At 39.8% G+C, this 13,568-nt stretch overlaps 1 protein-coding gene across 20 annotated transcripts in view; it reads right to left on the bottom strand.

Annotated features, from left to right (window-relative positions):
* PUM1 (pumilio RNA binding family member 1) overlaps positions 1–13,568 on the bottom strand; it is a 128,001-nt gene that overhangs the window by 70,328 nt on the left and 44,105 nt on the right. For 14 of the 20 annotated variants that reach the window (XM_019938254.3, XM_019938261.3, XM_019938256.3 and 11 more), the window contains 2 exons: positions 2,914–3,022; positions 1,769–1,947 (listed from right to left, as the gene is read on the bottom strand). The exons of 3 other annotated variants lie outside the window; for them this stretch is intronic. In XM_019938254.3, coding sequence (XP_019793813.1) covers positions 1,769–1,947; positions 2,914–3,022 — 288 coding nt within the window. Of the gene's footprint in view, positions 1–1,768; positions 1,948–2,913; positions 3,023–13,568 lie in introns of those variants that run through there. 3 more of the 20 variants (XM_019938255.3, XM_019938270.3, XM_033839204.2) reach the window with 2 other exon arrangements.

Here is a 13,568-nt window from a genome sequence, read left to right as displayed (position 1 = left end):
TAAGCTGAAAGAAGAGAAGAAGTAACACCATCCTTCCCATGAGACAACAGGCAAATGATCATTTTGCCTGATCCCATTCCTCACATCCAAAGGGTAGATCTTGTTCTTCCCAAGTAGCCTCCTGGGAAGGTTCAAATACAAGAAGTCTTTTCCAATCTGATCTACAAGCCACTAAACCTGACCTATGCCGCTGCAGGGTCAAAAGACCCAGAAGTAATCAGGTCAGCTTTGGAACAGCTACAATGCAAGACTCAGACAAAAGCCCCAGTTTAGTCCCTTGATCTTCCTGAAGGTAATTATACAAATGAACGATCCTGTTCTGGCTAAATTCCTCAAACCAAATTTCTAGCTGTGGAGCTGGGAGAAATCCAAACCAGCCTCTTAAATAAGTTCATTTCGCACCCCCCACCTCCCATTTTTTTGGTGGAATCAAAAGCTCCGGCCACGTGTCAAATGTCAACGTCAGCTGAAGCATCCATCATCTTTGACGTGCCTAGAATAAAGCTAACTCCATGGGAATTCTGGTTACCTTGGATGCCACCTGTTATCTTCCCGCCAAGCAAGTCAACAATCATTCATTTCATGTCCACTAACGTATTAAAGAATTAAATTTGACACTTGAGAAAGCTGCACCAAAAATGTACTACTGTGACTCTAGAGAAGTTTCAAGTGGAACTGGGAAAATAGGACCAAGCCTCTGATACCTAGCAACAAATGTCTAACAGTAAAAACACTGACAACAAATGCTATCAAGATAAAAGAATGTAAGATAGTTGTAAAGGCAAAGTTATTATTATGATTTGGGGGAAAGAAGGTCTCTTAAAATGATTGCCAACCAGTAGTATTAGCCCAGAAAGACTTCAGGGAGAAAGTGCTTTGAAAAGGTACAAAACAAGTTGAGTCGGGAGAAAAGGAAGGAAGAAAGATTCAGGGTGCCTTTCATGGCCTTCCTAGCTGTGACTTGGAATATAAAACCAGTCACAGAAAACAAAATGAGGAAGACTCAAACAGAAATACATCTTAAGACTTCTAGATCTAGAAAGTCAATGGTATAAGAAAGAACTAGTTTTGAGAAAGGCTATCAAAGATGCTTGAGGAAGACTGCTTTAAGACTTCAAAAGGGAAGAGGCTGTAGACAGAGAAGCTGCTCTAGCTACAATTTAGCATCAGAGACGTCAATGGTGATGAATCTGAAAAAAACTGAAATACAGAATTAACAGAACTTCGAATTTCCTGATAGCCTGGGTAGGAGAAGCAAAGCTACTCAAAGAGGGCCAAAGATCATTCCATAGTTAAAGCCTAGCTAGCAAAAACAAGAATGACCCAACATATCTGATCCATTTTAAGGATCCTAGGGTATTGGCAAATCACTCTCTCAGATCTATTCCCTACTGACACCTGCCTTCAGCTTTGTGTTAATTCCTTCTCTTTTTATTTTTGTTTGTTTGTTTTAAACTAAAAATGGTGTTTTCTGGTAGGCCAATGAACTGCGATCTAGATTTAAGTCCTTACCTCACATTACTATCAATGAGTCCCAAAAAAACATCATTTCTCTATTTTTAAAAAGTTTAGTTTACATCTCCTGCTGTGTTCACTGAAATCTAATTGCAATAAAAGCGTTTTTTAAAACCCTGCACTTAGTGCTGTGAGTATCTAAGGAAACTAAACAGGCATGTTTTGCTTTAGGGGAAAGAGAAAGAGAGAGAGAGAGAGAGAGAGAGAGAGAGAGAGAGAGAGAGATAGGAACAAGTTCCTCAAGCCAACTTACAAATCCTCCTTTTCTTAGACAGGAATCGCCCGGGGATGAGCTCAACACATACTCCACCATGCTAACGCCTAGTCCCCCACTCTCCGACCGTGGGGACAGTACAGAATTGACCTCACTGTTCACATGGAAACTCTGACCAGGTCTTCTCTGCACCATGATTGGCTGGGAAACTGAATGATCTACAAAAAAGATACACAAGCATGATACAGTGCAGCCAGAGGCTCAAACAAATTATGAGTGATGTCTCATGGATAAACCAATGACTGGGAATCAGGAAACCTGCCATGGTCAGTTGAGCCAAAACCTCCTATTGTGTTTTCCCTAAGTATAATATACTACATAAGCTAAGGAAACGGAACACACCCCTCATATATCCAGGATAGCAGAGCAATACAGCAGTTCACATAACTGGTTTATCTAGCTAAGTGGATAAATTAATGTTTACCCCTTTCAAGTAGCAGAATTTCTTTTTAATATATTTTATTGGTAATGTTACTGAAACAAAATGTGATCTTACTACCCTTTTTAAAACAACATAATTTGATCTTTTCTGATGACCACTGTCATCTGAGGTTCCATTCTTATATTGCTATAACACAGCACATCAGCTTTTGAATTTTCTGTCTCCTTCCTCCCTATCAACTGTCATTTCTTTCTGCTGTCGGTATGTCTGCCTCTACAAGTTCTCCCCATCCCTTTCTTCAGGGGTAGTCAGTCAGAAGAGTGTCCATACCCAGTGACGTATTTGGCCCAAACCACATTTATAGATAGATCACCCCATACACAGTACACAGGGGCAAAGGGAGGAGAAAGAAACATGAACTTCAAATGGCAGGCATGGATTTTCTAATTCCAAGTATGCTGACAGCAGTACAGAACAAGAAGTTGTAGCTGAAATTACGGTCATTTCAAATAAGACCATTCCCCTGTGGCTAGCACTTCAGTAAAATATTGAAGACCTGATTTTGTGTTAATTATGTTTTAATAAATTACATCATATAAGCTCCCTCATGGCAATTATACCACAGGACAGGACATTGCTTGACATGCTTGTCACTGATGTAAAATTCACAACTTGCCAATTGCTGAGGAAAGGAGCTCTAAGACAGGCATAAATCACAGTACAGATGCTAGATCTAGATTACCTGATGTTCCCCAGGCACTGTCTCGCCATTGATCACCCAGGAATATTCCTTTTGGTCCATCTTTGCTGGATTCATCTGTTTCCCAAAACTTTTTACCTGGCAAGAGCTGCTGCAAATTAAAAATAATAGATGCTTTTAAAGAATTCATAAAGGATGAAAGTACAGCAGTCAACACTTTCTTTTAGACAAGGGTACTGAAGATGCTCACGTGCCCTGAAGGTCTTTAATCACAGTGTTCTGACTCCACAGATTGTGGTCAGAGCACTACTATATGTTTGGTAAAAGTCACAAAGAGGCCTAATGCAAGGGGGGCTACAGATCAACCCATCACAATAGAGGCTCAGCTTAAATACCTAGAATTATTCACTTAATCTATGCCAAGATTTTTAAGGGGGGGGAGAATTCATACTAGACCTAACAGCTAACTGCTAAGAAGATTCTTACTGAAAAAGAAAGTACCTACAACTACTAAAAGGCTACTTCTGCCTACATGTATACTAAGGGGCCCTACAAAGTTACTCAAGCTGTGGCATGAACTCAGACCCCAGCTATGGAACACTAGAGGCAAAATTCACCTCCTTCATACACAGAGATTCTGTTTAACTAAAATACTTTCAACATCACAAAGAAAAAACTAAAACAAACCAAAAACAAAAAAACTTCCCAACCACAACATTAACCTGTTCCAAGATTTTGGAAAGACAGAGCAGCTATTCCCCCATTACTGGAAGGGAAATAAAAATCTCCTCACCTCAGTTAATCTTAAGAATACTTAGTAATGCCATTAAAGTGACTTCACAAAACATTCCACACCTCATAAAAATGCAGGCATCACTAGCCTTAAATTAGCTTCAACCAAAGAAATGCAAACTACCCTTTCAAGCAAAACACAGTACAGTTTTGCACAAGATCAAAGCATTAGTGACCTGTTACAAAGTAAATTTCCACTAGAATCCCATCATTCTTCCTTCTGGTTATCAGCTTCACTCACTAAAATGTCCCTCTTATTTCTTCTAATTATGTTTTCACTTCAGCTGCTACTAGTCAAACAAGAAACTCAGAAGTCTGAGATAGTACACTGCTTTTGAGCATAAAAGAATGCTTTTGAGAATAAAAGAGCTGAATTTCTCAGAGGAACAGAATAAAAAACCAGAAAGTACAAAACATTTGCTCTCTCCTTGACAATAAAGGTTTACCTTTTCTATTTATAACCCATAACCCAATGATAATGAAGAAACATCTCAACTTTGCCCTCACTAAAACGAATCTCAGCTTTCCAACCTAAATTCTGGGTTTTCGACATCAATTTATTCTAGCTCTATAAAACTATCTGGTAGACACGGGTTACTACCTGGAGCAAAGCAGTTTCCCTTGTACTTTTTTCCCCTACCTTGTTATCTTCTAGTCCAAGAAGGTCATGACAAAAGACACATTTTGGTCTGACACTTAATTGCACAGATGCATTGGTTTACTTGAAGATGAGCAGTTACAGCAGTCAATTCCTAATGTGCCTCTAGGGTTCATTCTCTGAGAGAAGCAAGGACACAGCTGGTCTGTTAACTTGAGGGGGAGGGGGAAGGGGTGGGAGGGAGAGCCCAGACCATAGCTAGGCAGTGGAGTCAGGAAGCCCTGGACTAGACAACTCTGATGTGTCATAGGACAAACTGCAGGACTGCCCTGGGCCTCATCCTCTTTGCATTGATGAAGGAAGTATTTTTCAGGTTGCTGTGATGATTAGAGATGTTGCTGATGCGGGCCTAACACAATGCCCACCACGCAGGAGGTTCTCAATAAATGTATTCAGTGGCATTACACCAAGGCAAAACAGCTGTAAACCACAGATGGGACCCTGAAAATTAATGTGTACTAACGCACAACTCTAGAATTCTTGCCTTTGAACTTATTTTTCTCCTCTTAATCTCAAAAATGCCCTCCTATAAGATTACAAATAGAATTTCTTTCCCTATTGGCTGTACCCTTTCCAACTAACATTCCAATTTTTCTCTTGTATTTTGTAAGGAGTGTAAGCAAACAGAAGTCTGCATCAACTTCTCCTCTGTGTACCAGAAGAAAGAATGTCAGCACAAGGGACTCCTCACTTGCTGGTTAACTTTAGTCTCCATATATTGGAAAGAGAGCAAAGATGATCAAATATATTCATTATGGTGCTCATCCCTCTCAACACAAATTTGGAAATCTTTATTCAAAACTCAAGCTTCTCTAAGCCACCAGCCTCCATGCGCAAATATAGTCTGTCCACAATTTGTCAAATTGCTTAGTGAAAGCAGCAGCCCTTGAACTCAAAGCTTCAAAAATGACTTCTAAGATCTTGTCATCTTTCCTCATAGCTTGCCAGGTTGTCGCAACATGCAAAGCCAGCAAAAGCAGGTCCATATATAAGCAAGGCTGTTTCCAGGCCAAATTCTCTCATAAGGAAACAATAATACAACAAACATGTAGAAAGGTACTAAAAAGTGGAGACTGTACTTCAAAGTAGTAATAGATGCAACAAATCTCAAAGGAATACAGTCATCCCTCAGTATCCATGCGGGGCTGGTTCCAGGAGCCTCCTTGGATACCAAAATCCTCAGACACTCAAGTCCCTTATATAAAATGACGTAGTACAATGCATACAGTACACACTGAAAAATTCAAGACCCTAGTCACATACCAAGAGGAAATGGTGTCTTCCACTATTAACAGTATGTATAAACATAAATCCTAAATAGATGCTAGGAGCAGCCCCCAAAGTAGTAAAACCCCATATGCTTTGGCAAAGTAACCAAGATCAATTAACTATTATTAATGAAAACAGCAGGGACTGAAAAGGCAAGTCTGTACGAGATAAAGAAAAAGGAAGTGGTAGAAGAAGGTGCTAGCAAGCCAATTCTGGGAGGAATAAAAACAGAACCTATGGTTTGCAAGAGTGCTCTGCAGATGAAGAAAAGTAAACTACTGTATCAAGGTACCTGGGCAAGGACAGAAGCAAACTTAGCAAAGCTCCTCAGCGTCTCTGGACCTTCCACAGCATTTCTCTTTCCTCCAAAACATACCCTTCTCCACTCTTCAGCTGTGTGGCAAGCAGCACCTGAAACAACTCCTAATGTCTGTACCTCTTGGTACTCAGTCCCTTGTGTAATTCCCCCTCTTATCCTATCTGTGGGCTGAACCTACTGACTTGCTCCTAAGGAGTAAGAGAGGGCAAAAGTGAGGGGGTGGCGCTTTCGAGACTGTCTTTAAAATACTGACTTCCATCTTGCCTCTACTCCTCTCTCACCCTCTCACCTTCTCACTTTAACGAAGCTAGCTGCTATACTGTGAGCTGCCCAGTAGAGAGGCCCATATGGCAAGGAACCAAGAGAGGTCACTGGACATCAATTCCTTAGGAACTGAGGCCCTCAGTCTAGCAACCCACAAGAAACTTAATCCTGATATCAACCACGTGAGTAAGCTTGGAAGCAGCCCCTTCCCCAGTTGGACTTTGAGATGACTGCAAACCCAGCTGAAATCCTGACTGCAGCTTGTGAGGGACCCTGAAATAAAGAATCTTGCAAAGTCATGACTGGGTCCCTGACCTACAGAAACTGTGAGGCTTAAACAACATGTTGTCTTAAGCCACTAAATTTTAGGGTAATTTGGAACATAGCAATAGATAACTAATACAGCTGCGAATATACGGAAGCGTTTTCTTTTATTGAAAACATCTTTAAGAGTCTGTTTTCAAGAAGCACTTCTTGTTCCATTTCTAATATCTAAGATCAAAGTGCTTTTTTTGAATTTGGAAAAAATTACATCCATTCCATTTCATGTTTTCCCCTATTTTGTCTTATAGCCCTTCTGTATTAAAAAAAAAAAAGATTGGCTTTTTAGATTCGGCAAAATTAAACGGACTTAGACTTGTTAAGCTTACTGAGAATTAGTAGCAATCACATAGTCAAGAGTCATCTAAAATAAAGACATTCGAATCTGATCATATTAAAAGGAGCTATAATCTACTGAATATAAAACAAAGTGATGATGAGTATCCAATTGTTATTTCAAATTCAGATTCAACCCCTCTAAAGGTAATATCATCCACAGCACTGGCTAAAACATCCTGGTTCACCAACCCACATCAGGAGTTGCCAAACCTTCACTTAAGCCACACCTAAATTCAATCATCAAACATTCAAATGCAACTAGTGTATGAAAAGACAGTTACTGCTTACCCCATCAAGAACTTGGAAATATTGTTCTTTGACAGGACAACAAAGAACAGATCACAGAAGAGGTTTACAAAATTCAATTTAAAGAAATATTAGGCAATTAGAGGATTAAAAGATTTCACAATTCTAAAGGAAGATAAGGGAATTAGAAATTGGTCCAACAAAAGAAAAGGAGACCCAGGGAGTCAGATGTAGGCAGTATCAACCAATATGCATGTTTAGGGAGAGGACATATGATGCACAAACAAGTCTGTCCTTATAAAAGCAATTAATGCATCAGGCTAGATAGTAGCTTGGGTACAGCAGCCACTGTACCCAAGCTGTACATCCAAGTAACTTCCCTGGCTCAGACTGCTTACCAAGCAAACTTAAGAGAACTTTGCTTCCTCCTATAGCCAAACATGCTGATCACTGAACACAATTATCCTGTCCACTTGAGAGTTGTTGTTTCTCCTTATAAATTAGTAAATTGCATTTTAGTTTTTATACATTAATCTCTTGTGGTTCTAGTCAGTATAGGTCAGTTCTATAATCCAATCACCTCTAAATTAGTAAATCCCTTTCAAGACCTACAAACTGAGAACCAGGGCTTGGGAGGTCCTACCATCCGACACAGCAATACAACAGACCTTGTACTCTTCCATGTACTGTCCCATTAAATGGGATTCCTAAGTGCCTCTCCAGTAGTATCTGCTCTCCGGTCTTTAGGAGAAAAACACATACACTACTTATCCCAGCTTGAACCACAGGAAAAGACTTAAGGAGAGTAAAGAAATCAGTAAGCTTATTCATGAGGCTTCTGGAGAACAAAGTAGAAATCAAGCACTGGTTTATGAGCAATGTTAGCCGCTTGGGAAACCTCTAAATTGTGTTTGGAAACACCTTTTTTTTTAAATCATCTAACAGAAAAGACAATACACAAAGCCACACTTGCACAATCGACCACCACATTAACCCCTACCAAGAGTCCTTTAAACAGAGGTGGAGACAATAAACTGAAAGGCTGAGAACATCAAAAACCTCTAGGCTTCTTATTTTAAGTAATATAGTGGTAAAACATACACAACTACTCTGAAATCACTTTAAAAAACAAACAACAACAAAAAACTGGTTTCAGGGGGCTTCCCTGGTGGCGCAGTGGTTGAGAGTCCGCCTGCCGATGCAGGAGACACGGGTTTGTGCCCCGGTCCAGGAAGATCCCACATGCCGCGAAGCGGCTGGGCCCGTGAGCCATGGCCGCTGAGCCTGCGCGTCCAGAGCCTGTGCTCCACAACAGGAGAGGCCACAACAGTGAGAGGCCCGCGTACCGCAAAAAAAAAAGAAAAAAAAAAAAAAACTGGTTTCAAATCCCAACTCATCTAGGCCTCAGTTTTCTCACCTATAAAATGAACTGTTATGAATATTAAATAATATAGTGGGTAAAGGAGTAGTACAATGCTGGACTCACAGTAATCACTCAAAGAATTAGCTGCTAATATTATTTAATAACAAAATAGTAACCAACAGACTTCACACTACTAATGGCATAGCCAATGAAATGCTGTGTACTCAGCTAGCAGATGTGAGCACATCACCCAGCCCACTTCAGTGAAAATCTATAAAATTAGGAGCCCTAACAAAACACTGCAGGAAGAACTATGATTAGAGCTTTGCAAAAACTAAGAGGCAAGCTGATTATTAAAGACTGGATGTGTTTGACCATACCACCGTTAATACTTGCATAGATGGAAACTCCAATAAGCACTCTGTACTCAAGAGGACTGCTTACACACAACACAGGCTGCATAGAGCTATCTCTCAGAGCAGAGATTTGGCTTCTCAAGGAGTACTGTTCACAGGGATGCTACAACCCCGAAGGCATGAACAGGTTTAATCATCTCATGTGGCAATGCAAACTTCCAACACAAGCTTGGTTTCACTGGAATGTAGCCAATGCAGGAGTCAAATACCTGATATTTTAACTAGCTGGTAAGATATAGCCCCACCCCCAATTTTTTAATCTCTTGATAAATATTCTCATTACATTAAAAGAACTTGATATCAACTCAGAGAAAGGACCGCTCAGTACTGATAGAAATAAATAAGTATTATTGGGGGCTTCCCTGGTGGCGCAGCGGTTGAGAATCTGCCTGCTAATGCAGGGAACACGGGTTCGAGTCCTGATCTGGGAGGATCCCATATGCCGCGGAGCAACTAGGCCCATGAGCCACAGCTACTGAGCCTGCGCGTCTGAGAGGTGCGATAGTGAGAGGCCCGCGCACCGCGATGAAGAGTGGCCCCACTTGCCGCAACTAGAGAAAGCCCTCGCACAGAAACGAAGACCCAACACAGCAAAAATAAATTAATTAATTAATAAAAACTCCTACCCCCAACATCTTAAAAAAAAAATAAGTATTATTGGTAAACACTGTCACATGTTCTAGTCAAAGCTCTAACTGTGAAAATTGTGTAATTTTCAGAATTCCCTTCTCAAAATCTTAATGCCCTAGGGAATTTACCTGGCCCTCCATACCACAGAGGGTTGTTGTGAAATCTAGTAAGACAGTTCATAATAAATATTATAAACTACACACAGAAGTTACTACTAAAGTTTTAACAAGAAACGGTTTAAATATAAAATAAATTGATATCCTTTACAAGGCTTTAAAAAAAAGGTACAAATATCCATTCACTGTTATGACAATTCTTTCGGAAAGGGTTCTGAAAAAATATACATTAAGAGTCATGTTCACCTCCTACACTGTTGGTGGGAATGTAAATTGGTGCAGCCACTATGGAAAACAGTATGGAAGTTAAAAACTAAAAACAAAGTTGGCATATGACCCAGCAATCCCACTCCTGGGCATATATCCAAACAAAACTACAATTAAAATACAATACAAATGAACATATCTATGAAACAGAAACAGACTCACAGATATAGAGAATGGACTTGTGGCTACCAAGGGGGGAAGCGAGTGTGGGGGAGTGAAGGGTTGGGAGTTTGGGGTTAGCAGATGCAAACTATTACATATAGGATGCATAAACAACAAGGTCCTACTGTATAGCACTGGGAACTATATTCAATATCCTATGATAAACCATAATGGAAAAGAATATGAAGAATACATATATGTACAACTGAATCACTTTGCGGTACAGCAGAAATTAACACAACATTGTAAATCAACCATACTTCAATAAAAATTTTAAAAATAATAATAATAAATTAAAAAGCTGGGAAAAAAGCCATGTTCATTCCTGAGAATTTATCTCAACATTAAAGAATTCAAAAGGAAAAAAAAGCTTCACATTCAAAATATAAGAGCAAAAAAGTTGGGAGCAAACTAAATGTTCAATAAGGTACAACTATATGCAACAATACAAGCTCACCCAAAACAGCTATCAGGACTATATGTAATATTTATAAAATAACATTAAATTTTAAAAGCAAAATACAAAATTGTACACGAAAAGACTGCTTATCCTCATGCACCCTTCCCTTTTGGTTCAAGATTGGAAAGAAAAATAAAAACTGAAATAGGTGCTCGTTGATGTGGGATTATGGATGACCTGTTACAAAATACACTTTTAGTATGATTTAGAACTGATTTTTAATAAATAAAAATTGAGATTATGGTGGTACAGAATTCACTACAAATAAGGCATTTTCTCTTAAGCAGATACATTTCACTTCAACATAATTTCAAAGTGACAAAAGTTAGTGGGAATTTTGAGAGAGCTCACACCACATGGTTCAGATATGAGTTGGCCAAAAAAATTTGTTCAGGTTTTTCCGTAAGATGTTACAGAAAAACCCGAGTGAACTTTTTGGCCAACACAGTATTTTTAAGCAAGCAGATAATAATTTCCAACCACTTTGAAAACTGTAGCTTAAGTAAGGGATGGTGAAAATCTTCAATGGCTTAATCACAAGCCAATCATTTTTTAATTAAAAATACCTAAGTATATTTAAAAAAGAAAGAAAGAAAGAAGATGGTGTTTTCATTTTTCCCTTCTCTTCCAGAAAGTTTAAGGAACATGACCCTCTAAATTCTCATTTCCCATTTATATAACTACTAATTACGTATCCTGCATTTTTTTTTTTTTTTTTTTGCGGTACGCGGGGCCTCTCACTGTCGTGGCCTCTCCCGTTGCGGAGCACAGGCTCCGGACGCGCAGGCTCAGCGGCCATGGCTCACAGGCCTAGCCGCTCCACGGCATGTGGGATCTTCCCGGACTGGGGCACAAACCCGTGTCCCCTGCATCGGCAGGCAGACTCTCAACCAGTGCACCACCAGGGAAGTCCTCCTGCATTTTTTTTAATCAGTTACTCAATACTTACACGTAAAGATTATTTTTAAATGTTTAAACATTTTTGTTCTGTTTCATTTTATTCAAATCGTCAAAAAACTGTCTAAGAATCAAAATTTGCTATAATTTATTTCACATTTCACTACTAGGCAGCATCACAATCTGGCATCTAGTAATTACTGCTTAAAATTTTCAGTCTATGTGGCAAGATGATTACTAGTGAAAACAAATTTCCATATTAATTGTCTCTCAACTAAATCTCTTTTTGTTGAAATCTAATATACTCCTTTTAAGAAAGAAAAGTTTAATTTTTTGCATAATTATAACTGCAGTATATAAAATTAAGAGATTTTTAAAAAATATTTTCCAGGGTTATTAAGCACTTTTCATAATAAACACTGTTAATAGTTGTATCTAATGTCCTTTAATAACATTTCCACCACTAAGGATGAAGTTACACAAATCACTTAGGCCTGGCCAATATGAGGTAATTTGATCTTCTCTCTCATATCTGAAAAACCAATATTGTTTTTCTGACCATTGAAAAAATAAAATTTTAGCATCTGAAGTATTTGAACTTACCCTGAAATGCACAACCTGCATGAGCCACTACTGGAAGTAACAAAAGCAGTAAAAAACAAACAAAGTTCTCTGCCCTGAAAGAAAAGATTAAAAAGAAAAACCAGGACTTCCCTGATAGCGCAGTGGTTAAGAATCCACCTGCCAATGCAGAGGACACAGGTTCAAGCGCTGGTCCAGGAAGATGCCACATGCTGCGGAGCAACTAAGCCCGTGCTCCACAACTACTGAGCCTGCGCTCTAGAGCTCACGAGCCACAACTACTGAAGCCCGCGAGCCTAGAGCCATGCTCCACAACAAGAGAAGCCAACGCAATGAGAAGCCTGTGCACCACAAGGAAGAGTAGCCCCCGCTCTCCACAACTAGAGAAAGCCCGTGTGTAGCAACGAAGACCCAACATAGCCAAAAATAAATAAACAAACAGGCCAAGGATTAAAATTTTTTTTTAAAAAAGAAAAACCTACCAGGAATCAAACTGGAAGAGTATCTGGCACAGGATGGTCAAGGAACACCTTAAAGGATGGGGGACTTCAGAGCGAGAAGACAGCGGAAAGGACTTTCCACAAAGAGCAAAGGTAGAAATAAAAGCAAGTGGGGCAGGTGCCCACCAATAAAAAAGGAATCCCGCCACCAACTAGAGATGCAGTAAGGAGAGGGTGAAAAAACAAAACTAGTCCAGCTGCCAGTGAGGCTTTATGGAGCACTGAGGAGCTGGGCTCTAATAATGCTCCAGGCAGTAACAGGGAGTAAAATCATAAAAATTCATTTTAAAAGATTAATTTGAGGGACTTCCCTGGCAGTCCAGTGGTTAAGACTCCGCACTTCCAATGCAGGGGGCACGGATTCAATCCCTGGTTGGGGAACTAAGATCCCACTTGCCACGAGACGTGGCCAAAAAAGAAAGATGAATTTCACATTCCTTTATAAAAAGGAGTGAGGGAAAGCAAATGGATGCTGGGAGGCTAAGCAAAGAGGTCACTGCAGTAACCTAGGCATAAAATGGTAAAAGAAGGGACCTGTGGAAATGGGAGCTGGAAAGGTATAAACTGCTGCTTAGATGTCTCTCTCAACTTTCAAGGCATTTTTTTTAAAGTTATTTAATTTCAAAAGGGAAGATTCATAGCCCATTATGGTGATCAAGAATGAAGTCACTAAGTATACATAAGCCAGTCTACCACTGAAGTTATTTTAATCAGGAATCTATTCCACAGAGTCAGCTGAGTCCAAAGCCTAGATGAAAACAGGATCCAAGTATGTAAGAATATGGTGCTGCAAGTTTAAGTCTACAACTCCAGTGGGTAAAGTTTTAAGGTTGTCCTGAGGATCCACTGTGAGTTGCTGGGGAACAGTAAGAGCAAAAAGAGCAATCAAGGGCTTCCCTGGTGGCGCAGTGGTTGAGAGTCTGCCTGCCGAGGCAGGGAACACGGGTTCGTGCCCCCGTCCGGGAAGATCCCACATGCCGCGGAGTGGGCTCGCTGAGCCTATGCTCTGCAATGGGAGAGGCCACAACAGTGAGAGGCCCGCGTACCAAAAAAAAAAAAAAAAAAAAGAGCAATCAAGTAGAGATAAAAAGAATCT

The sequence above is a fragment of the Tursiops truncatus genome, chromosome 1 (genome assembly GCF_011762595.2).
Source record: "Tursiops truncatus isolate mTurTru1 chromosome 1, mTurTru1.mat.Y, whole genome shotgun sequence".
Classification (NCBI taxonomy): Eukaryota; Metazoa; Chordata; class Mammalia; order Artiodactyla; family Delphinidae; genus Tursiops; species Tursiops truncatus.
Note: the sequence above shows the minus strand (reverse complement) of the source record. Positions and strands in the feature narration are given on the sequence as shown.